This window comes from Pagrus major, chromosome 2 (assembly GCF_040436345.1).
Source record: "Pagrus major chromosome 2, Pma_NU_1.0".
Lineage (NCBI taxonomy): Eukaryota > Metazoa > Chordata > Actinopteri > Spariformes > Sparidae > Pagrus > Pagrus major.
The window spans coordinates 2,660,449-2,679,425 of record NC_133216.1 but is presented as its reverse complement, the minus strand read 5'-3'; the positions used below and the strand labels follow the sequence as shown (position 1 = coordinate 2,679,425).

The 18,977-nt window shown below is 43.2% G+C and overlaps 1 protein-coding gene across 2 annotated transcripts; it reads right to left on the bottom strand.

The window, feature by feature from the left end:
• Positions 1 to 237: 237 nt before the first annotated feature.
• Positions 238 to 16,833, bottom strand: LOC141018057 (uncharacterized). 2 transcript variants are annotated; one of them, XM_073492933.1, is made up of 11 exons: positions 15,410 to 16,833; positions 14,326 to 14,421; positions 13,650 to 13,811; positions 7,232 to 7,326; positions 5,848 to 5,942; positions 5,536 to 5,749; positions 5,070 to 5,194; positions 4,187 to 4,298; positions 2,840 to 3,041; positions 2,242 to 2,568; positions 238 to 1,402 (listed from the first exon to the last, which is right to left on the bottom strand). In XM_073492933.1, the coding sequence occupies exons 3-11, from the start codon at positions 13,766 to 13,768 to the stop codon at positions 1,264 to 1,266; spliced, it is 1,428 nt and encodes a 475-aa protein (XP_073349034.1). In that variant the 5' UTR covers positions 13,769 to 13,811; positions 14,326 to 14,421; positions 15,410 to 16,833; the 3' UTR covers positions 238 to 1,263. The 2 variants fall into 2 exon arrangements, with proteins under 2 accessions (XP_073349034.1, XP_073349025.1); XM_073492924.1 differs by having other exon boundaries at positions 7,232 to 7,350; positions 15,410 to 15,777.
• Between the last annotated feature and the right edge of the window lie 2,144 nt (positions 16,834 to 18,977).

Genomic DNA, 18,977 nt, shown 5'->3' with positions numbered 1-18,977 from the left:
CAGTTGCTAGAGTCCAAACTAAACACGGAGAAGCAGCGTTCAGTTATTACATATTACATATCTGGAACAAACTCCCAGAAAACTGCAGGATGATGTGAATGAGCTGAAGGTTTTGTCTGGTTTTCCCGTTTCCTCTCAACTTCTGCCCAATTTCTATATGCTTGGACATCAAATATCCTTTTTATAAAAACTTACGGTTCTGAAAAGTGTAAAAAACATACCACTGTAAAATTCTGCAAATTCATTTATTGAAAAAATACTTTTTAAATACAGCAGGATTTGCTTCAGAAAGACAATGACAGTACAAAATAACTTAGTGAATGGATACTCATCTAGATTTAATTCAAGTACTTTTGAAGACCCAAGATCCTCGAGATATCTGAGGTAATTAATTTACTGTACAGTTACAGAACTGTAACCCCATTTTATATTATGTCAAAGATCCCCATAAATCAATCACCAAAGAAAATTACTTATATAGTATAAAACAAATACAACCCAAACAAAGCAAAAACAGTCACATGATATTAACATGTAATATTGACAGGTAGCTAGCTAGCTAGCTAGCTAGCTAACAACTGGATTTCCATTTTCTTTGGTTTAGGAAAACAATGCGGTTTGTGATAAAATAAGTACTTCACTACTTACTAATTTAAGAACGTACATGCTCTTTGATGTGTTTTCAATTATTTTTCGGACAGCAATGGAGCTCGGTGGCACAGAGAAACACGATATTTTTGATTGTTGCTCATTAGACATGTCATGTTAAGACTGCAGCTAGACCACCTCTCCACTAAGATGGTGCACATGGCAAATATTATACCCGCTTAACATACACAACAATGTTGGGGCTGTCTCGTTATTTTTTCTCCTCTGCCCTCCACTAGAGTCATCTGCAACTCCTTAGACATATTCTTGATTAGAAGTGTCTATATACTGGCGAGAGTCGTGTCAGAAAACATTGCTGTATCACATCACCGGTTTGTATATCCTCAGTCCTGAATTTTCTTTTTTTTCGTTTTGGCCGAGACTCAGGCGACACACCAGTCAGCCTCCGTCCCCACTAGTTTTTTGATGCTTTGTTTGGTGTGTCTCTGACATTTAACTACAGAAAGCGCCACCTCACAGAGCTGCTAGCATGACTGTAGACTCATATAAACAATATAAATTAGCCAGTAATGTGGGTAAAGTGTTCACAGTCTGTCAAACATCTGCATAGTGTCTTGCTTCTTACTTTTGAACACGCACACACATGAATAGATGCTACTGTACGCTGTCCTTTTGTAGGAGTCCACATTCCCTGAGCACAGTACTGACACTCTGTGTGAAGCGGGCGCCGTAGCTCAGCAGTCGGCCGTCATATATCAGCTTGTCTTGTGTCAGCCCGGGTTGTCTCGGATGTCTGCACGGACAGAAAGCAGACGTGACATTTACAAACAGTGAGAAGTGAGAGGAGCCGCCTGTTTAGAGATTTATTTTAATAATCACCTCAATGATCCTCATAGACACACAGGAGACTGCTGGGTGATTTAACAATGCAATAGTTTTATTTTGGCCTTTAGTTTCTGTTATTTAACATTTTTGGAGAAGTTGCTTTTTTCAGTCACTTTGGTATAGTGAAAAGCTTTAAATAACAAAGTGCTCATCAGCCTCAGCTTCTCTTGCTCTGACAAAGACACTTGTCAGAGGTGAGACTGATCATTTTAAACTGATTTAAAGTGCTCAATGTTTTATCAGATTTCTACAAAAGTGTAACCTTTGGCATCAGCTCACCATTAGTAGTGCACGTAGCTGAATCTTTGGCTCAGAGGGAGGATGTTTCTTATTGAAATTAATACAAAAATGAAACTAACTCAGCTTAATCTACTATTGATCTGATGGGATTACGTGTAATGCTGCGGTTTAGTCTCAGATATCCAACACAAGTTGAACCTGTTCAGTAGACCCACATTACACAACACCTGGATGAAATGTAAAAACAATGTGATCATAACGAAACTAAAACAAATCCTTTGACATGGTTTGAACAGGAGAGCTTTGTCCCGACCACAATGTTAAGGAGTCAGATTGCTGTAGAAAGGTGACTGTAACCTGGTTAGTGTGCAAGTGCATGTAGACAAACTGATGGCCAGAGCAAATGTGTGCTGTGGCATGTTTCACTGGAATAAACCAGCTAAATGCATTAAATAAACGTCTTATCAAAAGACAAACCATTGCAGAAGTGGGTGTGCATGAGTCTACCTTGTGTGGTACATCCGTGCTATATTCCTGTCAACCCAGGAGCAGCCTGTGTTTGTTTGTGGGTCCAGCAGCCCGTGGACGGTCAGGGAGAACACAGCTCGAGGGTTGACAATGGTCTTGAAGTTGGAGTAATGAGTCTCTTGAATGATTGGCTCCTGGTACAGGTGGGTCAGGATGTTCACCCCGGGCACCTTCTGCCAGTCGGAGGGCAGCGTCAGGGAGCCGGAGTTAATCAGTGTGACGGTGTTAGGGAACACGTTGTTCTCGAACATGTAACACTTGTTGGCACCATATTCCTTTTCCAGCAGAGGCAACAGCTCCAACCAACTGGTAACAGAATGATTACAAATATGCATTGATAGCATTTTAAAGGCGTTTAAATTCATAAGCAGTATATAAGGAATTAATAAATACAAGTTGAATTGCCTTGTGTCTGAATAGTGCTATATAAATAAACTTTCCCTTTCAGTAATAAGAGTGTATTTCATACAGTCAGCGTACTCTAACAACTCAATAAGGAATGTTTTTTGACACCAGGCATCATTTGGCAGAGCTAAAGGCAGATTTATCAAAAGACACTTCATATAGAAAGTGCTACCTGTCGACTGACTGGGGCAGTATGAGCTCGTCAATATCATGCAGGGCCATGTATCTGGATTGATACATATATCTGTAAAGACAGTCATGGAGAACAGGAATCTGGCCAAGGTAATGGATTTCACCTGGACCGTGTTCAGGCAGCCAGCCGCGAGACACATTCAGATATCTGGACAGAGACCAGGGAATCACCTCCACCAAACCTGAGGAGGAGACATTTCAAGGTTTAGATCACAAGAACATGTAAGCAGCCAAGATGTTTCAGTTTAGCATTTTCAGTCTGGGAAATGACTTTTGTTGAAATGACTTTTGTATTATTTCTTAGCATGTTTTTGACGCAATTGTTTATTTCTGTCTGCCATTCCCAGATCCTTCTTCTGCCAGAATTAAAATGCCTACCTACACATGAAGGGTTCACATGAACAATGCGGCACTGAATGACGCACTGCTGATTCTAATTTTATCTCACTGACATCGGGTCACTCTCCAACAGCTTTATCAGAGCTGAATTAAGTTACTGCATGACACATCCTGCTGATGCTGCTTCAAATTAAATCACTGAACTGGTGAACGGGCTGAGGCCTCTACGCCTCATTTCCACATATCTCTGTGTGTGTGTGCGTTTCAAGCCAATGTCCATTTATTCCTATGGGAACCTCCATGATCGATGTGTTTTGCAAAACTACTTCTGTTTTCTTTTCAGTCTCTACATGTGGAAGTGCAATATGGACGGCTCTATTATATTGACAAGAGAATTGAACCCACAGAGAATTATTGGAAACTCTGCAGCTCTATGGAGCCTGTTAAGTGTTTGAGCTGCTAGTTTTGATTTAGCTGCACATTTACTGTATCGTTCAGTCCCAGTGGTCCCAGTAGCAGCAGGTAGCGGTTTTCCAAGCTCTGATACACCCACTGTACACACACACATATCCGGTTTAAGGACAGATTTCAGAGATTTCAGGACATTGGATATGGTTGCACTGTGAAGGCTAACTTTTTTTACCAAGTCATGTTGACATTAGGCTCAAAGACTTTACAACCAGGGATAAGTTCCAGCTAATGAAGAAACACACTGTTGCCACTGGCCTTAAAAGCTTTGTGTACTTTTTTTTGTCCAGTGGAACATTAGTACAGCTTCTTATCCTAACATACTGTAGGTCATCTGTCATTTTCCTCCATTTCTTCTCAAAGGGCAGAAGGAAGGAAGTGGTGCATGGAAAAGGGTGGCTGTTTAAACAATGACAGTGAAAGGGAAAGTTTGTAAAATGTTTGGACAGATAAGAATACCCCTGCTGCAGTTATGCAGTCACACTCATACAAAAAATATTCCACCTCCATCATACTCCACCTTTGTGTGTGTAGTAGTCCAGTATGCGCTGTGTTTCAGGACTGCTACTGGTCTTATAGACGACGACCCTGTCCACCCCCAGTAATAGCAGCGTCTCCAAACTCTGGACCAGCTGCAGTGCAACACAGGGATTTATTTAGCAACAACAGGAGGCATGTAAGTTCTTAAGTGCATGACAGGCAGAATTCTCTGGGTTTACTGTAATATACAGTACGATGGAAAGATGCAAGGCATTTAAATAAGCCTGTTCTTACTCCAAATATGACAAACACAGCAGTCTGGTCAGTGGCTTGAGGCTTCTACATCTGACGCTGTAGTTACACCACGAGTGTAATTTCTGGAGGCTCCAGTGTAGATGAGTACAGAGCAAGAAGTTTATTTTAACAAGCAGAATGTTTTTTCTAGAACTAACCAAGTACTTTTTGTGCCTAAACCTAACCAAACCACAACCGTTTGACAACGTTAACAGTCCAAAAGTCATAATATGTCACAATATGTGAAATGTTTAGTAGCAAGCTTTAGTTTGCAGGTCTAAGCGGATGTTGCATATTACATATTGTTGCTCACTTTACCGTGACGCCCCACAGTCCAACTGATTCTAGAGGGGTAAGTTCAGCATCATAGTTTGAATCTTAAGGCGACTAACCAACTGTTGTATTTGGCAAGTTGGGAGTGAGATCATGTTGGAAAATAATAATAATAAGTAAATAAAGCCAATAGAAGTTTCTTTTAGTTTGTCTTAATTCGGCCCTTCAGCATTTCTCATTTCTTCCTGTCTTGGTTAGGATACATGAAAAAAAATTGTCTTTTATGTCCAATTTGACTTTTAAGAAAGTAACAAAAGTTGAGAATTACTGACAAAATCAGTGTTATCTGATGTTACCTGCAGTACGTTGTTGAAATCAAACATGGTGGAGAGGCAGACAGTGAAGTTGTAATGAAAGGAGTCACTTTCTGTCTTGTCGTTCCTCACCTCCAAATACACTTTGTCAGGTTTTTCTATGTCACCTGAGAGAAGAAACACAGAAACATTTTGACGATCACATTAATTCACTGTACTCTAAAAGTACAGTGCAATCCAACAAAAGGAGTTTGAAAAACAAAATGAAGTCATGACCAGGGAATATATATTGATGTATGAATCAAATACTGCTGACAGTGAAATATCCCTAAAACGTATCTGATTACATACTGTAGCTGGATGACAATGAACATCACTTAAATCTGGCCATATGGATCTCTGTATAACCTTTCATGGTGCCCCAAGATTTTTCAGTCTCGGCCACCATCCCTCTAGCCCTGCTGCTAGCATGCTAAAGACCTTATGTGCAGAACCTTTCCCTTAGTACCTTCGGAGTCGGCTGCAGAGGTCACAGATATATGAGATGGGCTCTCACAGCCTGAGGGGAGAGGACACATGATGTCTGCAGTCCCATATGCAAAGCCGAAGTGATCGACATGGACGTTGCTGACACCTTCAGAGATGTGCAGTTTCTCCGAACAACAGAGAAGACAACGATATGCTACCGTCTCGCTCCTCAGCACCACTGCAATAATACGAACCTGGCACCAGAAAACATAAATAAGGACGTTATTACAACACAACAGGCACCACAGGGAGTAAAACCCGGTACAGTTGGTGACCTGCCCTCTTCACTCACCTCCTTCTTTCCTGTGCGGTGCTCCTGATGCGCTGATACCAGAATTGTTTTCGTCCCCTTGACTGCCACAAGAGACACTTCTTGTCCTGCAGGCGCTGCAGGAGTGAAAAATGTTAAATGAGTTGGTGCATAAGTACTTGCAATTCAATTCAATGGTTGTTTTTTTCCCACAAAAGCTGCACATTTCTCTGCACTCACACCACAGCAGCAGTAGGGAACGTTCATGTTGAAGTGATAATACAATGAAAGGATAATATTTACCACAACCTGGGTCTTATTTTGGTGGCTTTGGCCAGATGATTATGTTTAGTGACAGTGTTTTTTGAGTGCAATTGGTTAGGGTTTGCAGCCTAGTTAGAACAGCAGAGGTGTTTTGATTGTGGTTCAAGTATCATGCTGATAAAGAAAAAACATCCTGTGTCATGCTTGAAGACACTTTGAGTTTGTTCAGTTAATAACCACAATGATCTTTCCCTAACATAACCATAAAAAGTTTATCCTTTTGTTGTTAGAAATAAATTAAATTGCTGTCAGTGAATTTTTTATGCAGATTATACAAATTTTGCAACTTGGCAAGTGCAAAAATAGTGACTTAACACACACTGTGTCTTGCTGGATGAGGAACTTCTTGACTTGAAACTTTCAATTAGAGTTCCTCATTATGTTAAGAAAAACATAATTAAGGTGGTATTACATTTTCCTCAACGTGTGTTTGTATTTGCTGTAGCAGAACAGAAGCATTTAAACAGATATTTTTAGTGGACAGGTTTGAATTATTCCCAGCAGGATCTAATGTCAAAATGTTATTTAACATGATCACTAGGCTTCCACAGAACCAATCACAATGTTTGTTTACAGTATTACAATATTAAAAATGTTGTCACATTCTACCTCATGCACAGTTTTAGTTTCTTTTTTTTAATGATGTTAGATCAAGGTGTATATATCTCATTTATCTCAAAAGCATAGGAGACCAAATGTATCTCTTGGGCCACAAGACTAAAGAAAATAATAACTTGAGTTTACCCAAAACTAGCAGTTAGTCCGAGATGTTGCTGTTGTGTAGATATCAAATACACTAGCAAAGATAATTGGAAATATTTTGAAATGTAAAAAACAAACAAAAAAAAAAAGCAAAGTAAATGTAAATGGAATAAAATGTTTTTCTCACATCAAAAACAGAAGCAATGAAAGACAGTGAATGAAGTAACGGTGAGTCAGGAATGATCAGAGAACTTTTAAGAACAGGAAAAAGGAAGCTAGATAATGAAGAGCAGCTGAGGACAACAGGAAGAGGAAAGCTTTCTTTATGACAGATGTCAGCAGATATTTAACAGACCCAAAATCTTCAACAGTGAGCAGCATTCAGTAATGGTTCAATCACCTGTTTGCCCTGGACCACAATGTGCAGGCACTGTTTGATGCACTGGATTCTGAGGCTGACTGCTCTGAGTCGGGAACCGGAAGGTCCTGTCGGGCCTGCACATCCACAGCAAAGGATTTCTCTGATAAGAACATTTTTCTTAACAAGACATTTTAAATGTGTGTATATTAAAAGTACAAAACTTTAAAAAAAATAAATGTTGCAACAAAAAAAGAGTTTTTTTTAAATGAGATTGTTGCTCAAAAGTCAAATGGGGAAGGAAGTTGAAAAGGCCAGCACTTATGCAGTGACACCAATGACTGTTTATCTTTCCCATCCCGACCATGACGTACAGCTCCCATGCCACTCTCAACATCAAGGCTAACCTCATGTGAGTACCATCCATTGGCACAACGGACAGTATACCATCATGTCCAGTGTTTCATGATTCTGAGTATCTGGATTCGTCCAGTGACCGCTGTGAAAGGACAGCTGACAACATAGGAAAGTCTGTGTGACAGCCTGGAGAGACAGCTGACAGGAGGGAATAGACCCCACTGGGGCTGTCATGGGCTAGCTACCCATGATGGCAGTCTCTGACGCTGTTTCAGTTTGTTGGAGGCACCCGCTAAGTGCTACAGAAAGTCTACAAAGGATGACACCCCTAGAGCCTGCGAGAGCGGGGGCGCAAGATGGCTTAATGATTGACAACACGGCTACAGACCCAGGAACGAACACGACTATGAGCAAGAACACGGCGCATGAGACAACGGCAGCAGGACACTCACTTCAGGTCTGCACCTGTGGCTGGGCCAAAGTAACGTCAGTTACGGGGTTGAAGATCCACCAAGGAAAGAAGCGGTGTTTGGGAAAGCAGAGTCAAGGGCCTCGCATTGACCAATACTTCTTACGAAGTAATACGTCAAATCAGTCGAGTGAAGCACAGCGACGGGACAAAAACCAAAGTTCGCAGAGCATCAGCACCCCTGTCACTGAGGAGGGTAATGCAAGCACAGAACTGCAGGTGGAAGAACCTACCCAACCACAGAGACCTCCCAAAGAGAACAAGACCAAAGGGCACAGACCGAGTGTGAAGTGGCCCAAAGCTGTTGAGAAGAGAGAGTGGGAAACCGTCAATAACGACCTGACGAAAATCCTGGAGCAACAAGTGGGCACCGCAGAGAAAAAGTTGGAAAACATCGGTGACATCATCTACCACTATGGAGAGGAGCGCTTTGGAGTGAACAGCCGGAAAGCCGCCAACAAAATACCACCAACCAAATCCAGGAGGCAGCAAGAGATAGACAGACTGATCAGAGAAAGAAGGGACCTGCGAAAGCAGTGGAAGAAGGCCTCTGATCCAGAGAGAGAAGGGCTCATGCTGCTCCAGGGGGACATCAAACTCCGGTTGGCAACCTTACGAAGAGCAGAGAACTTGAGGAAACTTCGCAGGAAGAAGGAACACACAAGAACCCGGTTCTATAAAAACCCCTTCAAGTTTGTTAAAGACCTCTTCGATAAGGATAAAAGCGGATTCCTGAAAACTTCAAAGCAGGAACTTGAAGAGCATCTGGAAAAGGTCTACCAGGACACGAAAAGGCATGAACAGCTAGCCATCCCACATGACATCCCCCCCATTCAACCACCAGAGGTCAACATGGAGACCGGCCCTCCAAAATGGAAGGAAGTGGAGAGTACGGTGCGGCGTGCAAGATCAGGATCAGCACCAGGGCCAAATGGAGTGCCATATAAGCTCTACAAGAACGCACCAGATGTTCTACGTTATCTTTGGAGGCTAATGAGAATCGTCTGGCAGAAGGGGTTAATACCAAAGGCATGGCGAAGGGCTGGAGGTGTGCTAATTCCAAAGGAGAAGGATGCGGCAGACATCAGTCAATTCCGGCCAATCAGCCTTCTCAACGTTGAGGGGAAAATCTTTTTCAGCGTGTTGGCACAGAGACTGTCCACCTACCTGGAGAAGAACAAGTACGTTGATACATCCGTACAGAAGGCTGGCATTCCTGGGTTCTCTGGTTGCCTGGAGCACACCAGTATGATCTGGCATCAGATCCAAGCGGCGAAGAAGGACAAAAGGGATCTTCATGTCATCTTCCTTGACCTAGCCAATGCCTTTGGCTCAGTTCCGCATAACCTTCTCTGGGAGTCCTTCAACTTCTTCCATGTTCCATCATCCATCACTACCTTGGTAAAAGCCTACTTCGAAGACCTGCAGCTGTGCTTCACAACAGCTGACTTCATAACATCATGGCAGCGAGTAGAGGTAGGCATCATGGCAGGTTGTACGATTTCACCCCTGGCCTTCACAATGGCCATGGAGGTCATCATCAGGGCCTCAAGATGGGTGGTGGGGGGTGAGCGAACCAGGAACGGGATCCGCCTTCCACCCGTCCGGGCATACATGGACGACATGACCACTCTGACCACCACTGCAGCTTGCACCAGGCGGCTACTTGGAAAACTGCAGGAAAACATCAAGTGGGCCCGGATGAATATCAAGCCGAATAAGTCACGCAGCATCTCGATAATCAAGGGAGAGCTAAAAAACGTGAAGTTTTGCATTGGTGACGACCCAATACCAACGGTGTCGGAGCAACCTGTCAAAAGCCTGGGCAGATGGTACAACTCAAGCCTTAAGGACAAAGACCAAGTGCAACAGCTAAGGCAAGATATCATCAACGGTCTGGACAACATCAACAAGATCCCATTGCCAGGGAAGCTCAAACTCTGGTGTCTGCAATTTGGTCTTCTCCCTCGGGTGATGTGGCCACTCACTGTCTACGAGGTTCCACTAACAACTGTGGAGAAGATGGAGCGAGCCATCACTGGATATGTGAAACAGTGGCTTGGTGTCCCACGCTGTCTGACCAACATCAGCCTCTATGGCAAAGGGGTCCTCGAGCTGCCCATCACAAGCCTCACTGAAGAATACAAGTGCTCTAAAGTGAGACTCCAGATGACTCTGACAGACTCCAAAGACCGGACCATCAGTGAAGCTGCACCACCCCTGTCAACTGGACGGAAATGGACACCATCCGGTGCAGTACAGCATGCCACGGCAGCCCTGAGGCACAGCGATATTGTGGGACACGTCCAGATGGGAAGAGGAGGCTTCGGCCTCACAACAAGCAAACCAACTTGGTGTAAGGCCTCAACGTCGGAGAAAAGGAAAATGGTGGTGGAGGAGGTGCGTCGCCAGGAGGAGGCTGAAAGAACTGCAAAGGCTGTCTCGCTTGCCAAGCAGGGACAGTGGATGAGGTGGGAAGGCCTGGAGAAGAGAAAGCTCGGCTGGAGGGATCTCTGGGAAATGGAGGCTAGCAATATCAGCTTCATCATCAGAGCTACCAATGATGTGCTCCATCTCCTAAAAACCTCCACCTGTGGTATGGCGAAGATCCAACCTGTGCCCTCTGCCCAACATCAGCAACTCTCAAACACATCCTGACCGGTTGTAAGACCAGCCTCACACAAGGCCGCTACACCTGGAGGCACAACCAGGTCCTCAAGAGTTTGGCAGCAGTGCTTGAAGGCAAGAGAAATACCATCAACTCCTTGCCCATGAGAGCCACCACTTCCATCACAGCACCACCGACATTCGTCCGAGAGGGACAGGAAAAGCCCAACCATCCTCCTCTCAAGCCAGAGGTTGGACAGCTAACCATGGCCCGGGATTGGAAGATGCTGGTCGACATAGGTCAGCAATTAATCTTCCCAGCAGAGATTGCAGCCACCACCCTAAGGCCAGACTTGGTGCTCTGGTCCCCTTCACTGAAGTCTGTTTTCATAGCAGAGCTCACAGTCCCGTGGGAAAATGCAGTTGAAGAGGCCTATGAGCGCAAGAAGCTGCGCTACACAGAACTGGCGGCGGACGCACAACAGCGAGGCTGGAAAGCCAAGGTCTATCCCGTCGAAGTTGGATGCAGAGGGTTTGTGGCTTCGTCCACCATCAAGCTGCTGAAAGATCTGGGTATCCATGGACAGGTTCTGCGGCAGACAGTCAGATCACTCTCTGAAGCGGCCGAAAGAAGCAGCCAGTGGATCTGGATGAAGAGGAAGGACCCTTGCTGGGCTCATAGATCAGCAACATGACTCCCCCCCCCCCCCATTCCACCACTAATCTCCGCCACCCCACTGTTGAGAACCCAGGGTAGAGCCCTCCACGACGAGGGCTTACGAGGTATGCGGTCAGGTCTAGGCCTGACTCAGGGAAAAGGACGCCCCTGCCTTGCATAGTCCCATGGGCTGCACCACCTACACCACCTTTAATTGGGCATGGGACACAAGCGCGGGCGTGATCAACCTGTCGCTGGCCACCATCGATGAGGGTGTCTAGTGATAAAGGCCGAAACACCCCGTGATTCCTTGGAACACTACTGACGATGTGTCCCAAAATTGACATCTTTCCCATCCCGACCATGACGTACAGCTCCCATGCCACTCTCAACATCAAGGCTAACCTCATGTGAGTACCATCCATTGGCACAACGGACAGTATACCATCATGTCCAGTGTTTCATGATTCTTAAAAGTGCTGATTCAACCCAGTAATGAAACAAAGTGTGAAGAAGCTATGACCCAATGCTGATTCAGCATTCACACTATTCTGTTGTGGTTGCTCCTGCTTGATTCTGTTCCTTAGTTCTGACTGGACTCTCCACAGCAATCTATCCAACCACTCCACGATAAAGTCACTATTTTTCACACTGACTTTGGTATTAATGGGAAAATGGGAGTCATGCTATGCTGGGTCGAGGTGAAATCTGAACAAGTGAGTCTTGAGTCTTTTGCGGAAGATGGCGAGTGATTCTGTTGTCCTGACATTGGTCGGGAGTTCGTTCCACCACTGAGGTGCCAGAACAGAGAAGAGTCGTGACTTCGCTGAGCGACCTTTGTTTGCTCTCAGCGATGGCGGTACCGGATGTAGTGGAGCAAAGTGCTTGCGCTGGGGCGTGTGGTCTGACCAGTGTTTGGAGGTGGATGGGCGCAGTTCCGTTGACGGCCTTGACGGCCAGTACCATCATCTTGAATCGGATCTGGGCTGCAACAGGAAGCCAGTGGAGGTCACGGAGGAGAGGGGTCACATGGGAGAATTTGGGTAGTTTTAAAACAAGGTGCGCTGCAATGTTCTGGATATGCTGCAACGGTTTGGTCGCAGAGGCTGGGAGTCCAGCCAAGACCGGATCCTGTGGATGTTGTAGAGGGCAAATCGGGCCACAGCAGTGATGTTGGGGGTGCAGGATAGTCCGTCATCGAGGTTTACGCCTAGGTTCCTTGCAGTCGATGATGGTGATATTGTGACGTCCTCGAGAGTGACTGACAAGTCCATGTGAGGCCAGTCTTTACCTGGGATGAAGAGGAGCTAAGTTTTATTAAGGTTGAGCCTGAGGTGGTGCGCAGTTGTCCAAGCGGAGATGTCTGCCAGACATTCCAAGATGTGCGTTGCAAGGTGGGTGTCGGAGGATGGGGAAAAAGAGAGGAACAGTTGGGTGTCGTCTGCATAACAGTGGTAAGAGAATCCATGTGATGTGATTGCAGAGCCTAGTGATGTGGTGTGTAGTGAAAACAGAAGTGGTCCTAGTACTGAGCCTTGTGGGACACAAGTTTCCAAAAAGCAGGGTTTGGACAAGGAGCCACTCCATAAAACTGTAATACTCAAATACAAATGGAAATAAAAAGCTACACAGTTTTCAGACTAAGTATGTATAGAGTGCAAAATCTGAAAATAAAATCCATACAGGTGGTTTAACAGGTTACTTAAAGCACATTTTGTAGGAATATCTTGTGCAATTTGCCCCGCTGCAACACAACTGTCGTAAATACAGGGAGGAACTTGAAAGGAGATGAGGTTTACCATAAATGCCATAAATGAGTATGGTTTTGCCACCAGCTCCCGGGAATCAACTTAGTTTTATTAAACCTGCTTCTTGACAGTAAAACCTATTAATCATTGAACTCTGAACACTGATTGTTTGATTGCATTCTTTTTAAAAAAAATTAAAATGTGGATGGAGGTCTGATCTCATCTGGCCCAAGTGAAGATTTCTTTTCAACATCACCTCCTGCCTCTTCGATGCCGAAGCGCTATTTCACCATGCTCACCCTCACCAATCGAAACAAGCTCCTGAAAATCCTCAACATACGTTCTAAAATAATTGGTGTCCACACTCCCAGCCCTCATTGACACTTACACCACTTGCAAAGCACTTACAATAGCTCACGACTCCTGCCGCCCCCTCAACACATGCTTCACCCGTTTCCCCTTTGGCTGCAGATATAGACAACCAAACCGGAAAAAGAAACATGCTTCTGATGAAGTTATGTGCCCCTAGCTGTAAGGGCTTTAACAACATGTGTTGCTGTAATGTTTCTGTTTTTGTGTTTATGCCATACTGTAGCAGACCAGATGAGTAATTTCACCTACCCATACATGTAGATCCAGAGCAGCAGGGTAAGAGACAGGATGGTGACCACAGGACTGACATACATCATCCATTTGAACTTCTTGAGTAGAGGTGGATGTTTGTGGCCGATAACAGACATAATGCCTCAGTGCTGCTGCGTTCAGGCTAACAGGTGGAGAAACCTGGAAGGGCAGAAGTAAATGAGTGACCCTCAGTGGAGAAAGAGTTCCAGGTAATATGGACAATAAGAGCAGAATTACTTTCCAAAACCATGTTAAAAAAACACACAAAAAAAACAGACATGAAGTCCTGCTCAACACCTGTATAACTGCATATCATTACAGAGCAGCAACAGGAAGTAACCACCAACGCCTTATCACAACATAATGGCTTGTCAGTTACTACAAAAATGAAACGTTTGACTGATACTCATTCACTTAACCTTTACTCTAATTCTGAAATACATACAAACAGGAGGCTTCGCTGAAAATGGTGATGAAAAGAAAAGAAATTCAGAATGAAATGCCAAATTTGTAAAAAAAATGAAACCTTACTAACTAAAGCTGTTAAAAGCTTTACAATGTAATATAATGTCACAACTTCATGGAAACAAATGGCGCCTGCGTCACAATGCAGTCATTAAAGCGTCTTTGATGAAGCTTTTATTTAAGTTTTATTAAATAGAAAATAACTTACAGGCAGGTGTTGGGAGGCAGGGAGGCACAGGTACTGGTTAACAAGCTGTCAGGCAGCCAAATGTTAAGACCAAGACTCAGAGTTGTGTTCAGGGTGCTTGAAAATAAAGGTACAAAGTACATGGCAATTAGTCAGAACTAGCAAAGGAAAATCATTTGGGATGACTGATGTATTCAAGATTAGATAAACTTTATTGCCACCTTCAGGGGGGTTGGTCTTCATGTTCAGGTGACTGTGTCACACAATACACTGACTTCCATAATTTGAGCTCGTTTTGAAATTAATACGAATAAATAAGTAGAAATAAGTTAATGCCTGCTTAGAATAAGTCATGTTTGTACACATAAACTGTAAAAAGGTCGTTTAACTTCACCTATGTAATTATTGGCATCACTACTACATTGAGAAACCTTTTATAAGAGGTGAGTCTCTCCTATGTTCCCAACACTTCGATACTTGATATCACCTATAACAAACCACTTCACCACTTTCCGGTAGTTTTATTTGTCTTGACAGAACAGTTACATGACTAAATGAAAAACGAAATAAATAATAATAATTTAAAAAAAATGTGGATGCTCTTTAGTGGACACAAAAAAAATCTTTTTGTGACAACCTGCGTTTCTAAAATCCAATCGATGACCCTGCTTTCACAAAGAAAATCGTTTAGAAACCACCAGTTTTCACTTCCTCTTTACATTTTTTAGATTATAGATGCACTCAATGCATAACGGGAATTTGCTTTCTCTTTCCGTGTGAACTACTGCGGGACATGTGACACACTAAAACAGTAAACGGACTTCATTTTTATATTTTTTTCTTATCACGGATTGGACATCTTTCCAGCTCGCACATGAGCCTTATTGAAATTCAAGTATCTCTGCGTAATGTGGGTTAGGGGGTTAGGGTTAGGCCACATTCACACAGTAATACTCCATAAATACACTATAAAATATTTAGTTTAGAAAAGTCATGACCCTATTCTGTAATATTCCTGCAGCTAGTTGTTACAACATACACTTTAAACATCATTCTGAGCTCGCAGAAAAACATGACTGAGCTTAAAAAGGAGGACGTGACTTACCTCCCTGATGCATGTTCAAATATGACTGTGATGTCCTACTTCTGGTACTGGATTAATTATTTCCGAAAAGTCCCCTTAAGAAGGTCGGACTCCCTCTGAGCTTTCTCTGGCTGGCGAGCAGTTGCCCTTAGAGACGCTTCAGCACCGACCAGTTTATAATTGACGAATACTGTAGATTTGAATTCACTAGGCTGAGAGCTAAGAGCCTGTGTGTCTTCTGCCCGCACTGTGTGCAGCTGTTGCACGGAAGAGTCTGCAGGCAGAGGAGGAGGAAGTCTAACCCTACTCTTTAATATGAGTGAGCTTACTGCCTGCTTTTGTCTGAACTACTTGAACAGGTGCATGGACCCAATAAGACAGCAGATCTATACTTTATTTCATTTTTTATACATATATTTAAGAAATATTATTATTCAATTGTATAAGTTACAGCTTCTTACTGAATTTCAGAGAACATTTTAGAATAACAGATTCTGCTACAGACAGGGAATGATGGGGTGGATCACCCGGTGTGCTATTTTTCTCGGAAGTTCCTGAAGCATCAGCTCGGTTATTCCACCATTGAGAAGGAAACCCTGGCGTTGTTAATGGCACTCCAGTATTTCGAGGTCTACGTCGGCTCCGGCCCGTTGCCAGTGCAGTGCCAGGGTCTGTGTTTATCCCCTGTACCTCTAGGTGTGGCTGCCAGCTGGGGACGTGCGGCCGGTGACGCTGGAGCCTGGGAACCGGACTGTGATTGGTGCGACCCGTGCCGCACCTTCGCTCGGGCCGACCAATCAGCGGGAGACAATTGCCGTGGCTCGGGCATTTAAATGACACCTGCCTGAGCATCGAGGCGGCTTTGTTGTGGTGTCTCGGTGATGAGCTTGCCTCGGTTAAAACTATACTCGTGTGTTAGATCGTGGAAGACGGTGGAGGTTGGTAGCTGGATGTATTGGGACTGGGCAGGGTTTAGTTGTTTATTCTGTTCACTGATTTTCATCACGAAGATATTCCTTTGTTACATTCACTAGTTAGGGGTGCTGTTTGATGTGTATTTTGTTGTTTAATAGTAGATTAGTTAGTGAGGTTTTTCTTTCCCGTTTTGGTTTTCCAGTTAGAAGATTATAGGCTCTGTTTAGAGTTCTCCTTTTGTTATATTTGTTTGTTATTTTGAACAGCACTCGTGCGCCCTCAGTTCCCTTTTACCTCACCTCCTTTAGTTAAGACGACCTGAAGCTTCATTTAATAAAAAATCCTTTTTTGTTAAACCTTGAAATCTGGTTCTTATGTTACTTCCTCATACCCCTTTGCTTATGGTCGTAACACTAGTACACTGAGAAACAAGAGGTTTTTTTCCTCTGAGTCTCTCCTATGTTCCCAACACTTCGATACCTGATATCACCTATAAAAAAACACCTCACCACTTTCCGGTAGTTTTATTTGTCTTGACAGAACAGTTACATGACTAAATGAAAAACGAAATAAATAATAATAATTTTAAAAAAATGTGGATGCTCTTTAGTGGACACAAAAAAAATCTTTTTGTATCAACCTGCGTTTTTAAAATCCAATCGATGACCCTGCTTTCACAAAGAAAATCGTTTAGAAACCACCAGTTTTCACTTCCTCTTTACATTTTTTAGATTATAGATGTACTCAATGCATAACGGGAATTTACTTTCTCTTTCCGTGTGAACTACTGCGGGACATGTGACACTAAAACTAAACGAACTTCATTTTTTTCTTATCACTTATTGGACATCTTTCCAGCTCGCACATGAGCCTTATTGAAATTCAAGTATCTCTGTGTAGGTTAGGGTGTTAGGGTGTTAGGGTTAGCCCACATTCACACAGTAATACTCCATAAATACACTATAAAATATTTAGTTTAGAAAAGTCATGACCCTATTCTGTAATATTCCTGCAGCTAGTTGTTACAACATACATTTTAAACATCATTCTGAGCTCGCAGAAAAACATGACTGAGCTTAAAAAGGAGGACGTGACTTACCTCCCTGATGCATGTTCAAATATGACTGTGATGTCCTACTTCTGGTACTGGATTAATTATTTCCGAAAAGTCCCCTTAAGAAGGTCGGACTCCCTCTGAGCTTTCTTTCTTTGGTTGGCGAGCAGTTGCCCTTAGAGACGCTTCAACACCGACCAGTTTATAATTGACGAATACTGTAGATTTGAATTCACTAGGCTGAGAGCTAAGAGCCTGTGTGTCTTCTGCCCGCACTGTGTGCAGCTGTTGCACGGAAGAGTCTGCAGGCAGAGGAGGAGGAAGTCTAACCCTACTCTTTAATATGAGTGAGCTTACTGCCTGCTTTTGTCTGAACTACTTTAACAGGTGCATGGACCCAATAAGACAGCAAATCTATACTTTATTTCATTTTTTATACATATATTTAAGAAATATTATTATTCAATTGTATAAGTTACAGCTTCTTACTTAATTTCAGAGAACATTTTAGAATAACAGATGCAGTATGAACTGTGTAAGTTTCAATAAGTGCTATTTTAGTATCAGTATCAACCTTCAGACTGAAGAAAAAAATCCATGACAACACGACGAACTAGAATGGCACTCAATAAGAGCATATGTCCACCAAGGGCCAACAGTCCCCTTCTGTACTCACTTATAGATACCAGCCATCTAAATACACCAGATTTTTTTTTTCCACATCAAGATCCATGCTCCCTGAGAAATTAACAAAAATGATCATGGTCCTGTCATTTCTGTCTTTTGCTTTGTGTGTTTTCTTGGATTTGTATCGTCTTTTGTTCTGTTTCCTCCCCAGTCTGCTTTCCCTCCACTGCATCACCTTTGTAAGCGCAACCTATCAGCTCCTTCCCTGCACTCTTGTGCTCATTCCCCTCACCTGTGCTTCAACACCTTTCTCCACCTGCACCTGCATCCCCGCCCTAGCTTAGGATGCATTTAAGTCCGGTCTTTTGCTCGGTGTTTGTTAAGTGATCTCTTGTGTTTGGCTGTTCCTGCCTTTGACCCTGAATAAAATGTCATCCATCGATCTTCCTGCATTTGGGTCCAGCCTCTCTGATCTCAGTGCAACAAAAATGTCCTATCTCACAATGTTAAAGGAAGTAAGAAAAAAGTCTTGGGTTGGTCCCTTCACTCCAGATCCACACCAATAATGAATGTGGTCTATTCTGGGCCGAGAACAATCATCCATCCAAGTTTCACGGAAATCTGTTCAATTGTTTTTGTGTAATCCTTGAAAAAAAAAAGGCATTTCATTCTTTACAAACTCTCCTCATGAATAGTGAGTGAATAAAAGACATAAAGAGGAAGCAAACTGAGGTGAAAGTGAAACTGAGTGAATTTAAATGGTAAACAGTTTTGATAAAAAATAAAATCTGTGCGCTGCTCTACTGGTGTTCAAAAATTTCCAAACCTCAATTGTTAAAAGAGGGAGTGCAATGCAGAAAACGGAAGACAGTACTTATACTGTATGGAAAAAATAAAAACGGCACCAGCTGTGGGCTGCTCAAAGATGGTGGCACCGGGGTGTGAAGTCGGCCCCTCTAACCCAAATCCTTGACAATGTTATATAACGTAATT

Bases quoted from the DNA above. Each gene is read 5' to 3' on its own strand.
- LOC141018057 (XM_073492924.1), bottom strand. From the start codon at position 13,768: ATGTCTGTTATCGGCCACAAACATCCACCTCTACTCAAGAAGTTCAAA. The intron at 7,351-13,649 runs GTAGGTGAAATT...TTCTTATCAGAG, and splicing joins CTCTGGATCTACATGTATGG to AAATCCTTTGCTGTGGATGT. The intron at 5,750-5,847 runs GTGAGTGAAGAG...TTCTGGTGCCAG, and splicing joins ACCGCACAGGAAAGAAGGAG to GTTCGTATTATTGCAGTGGT.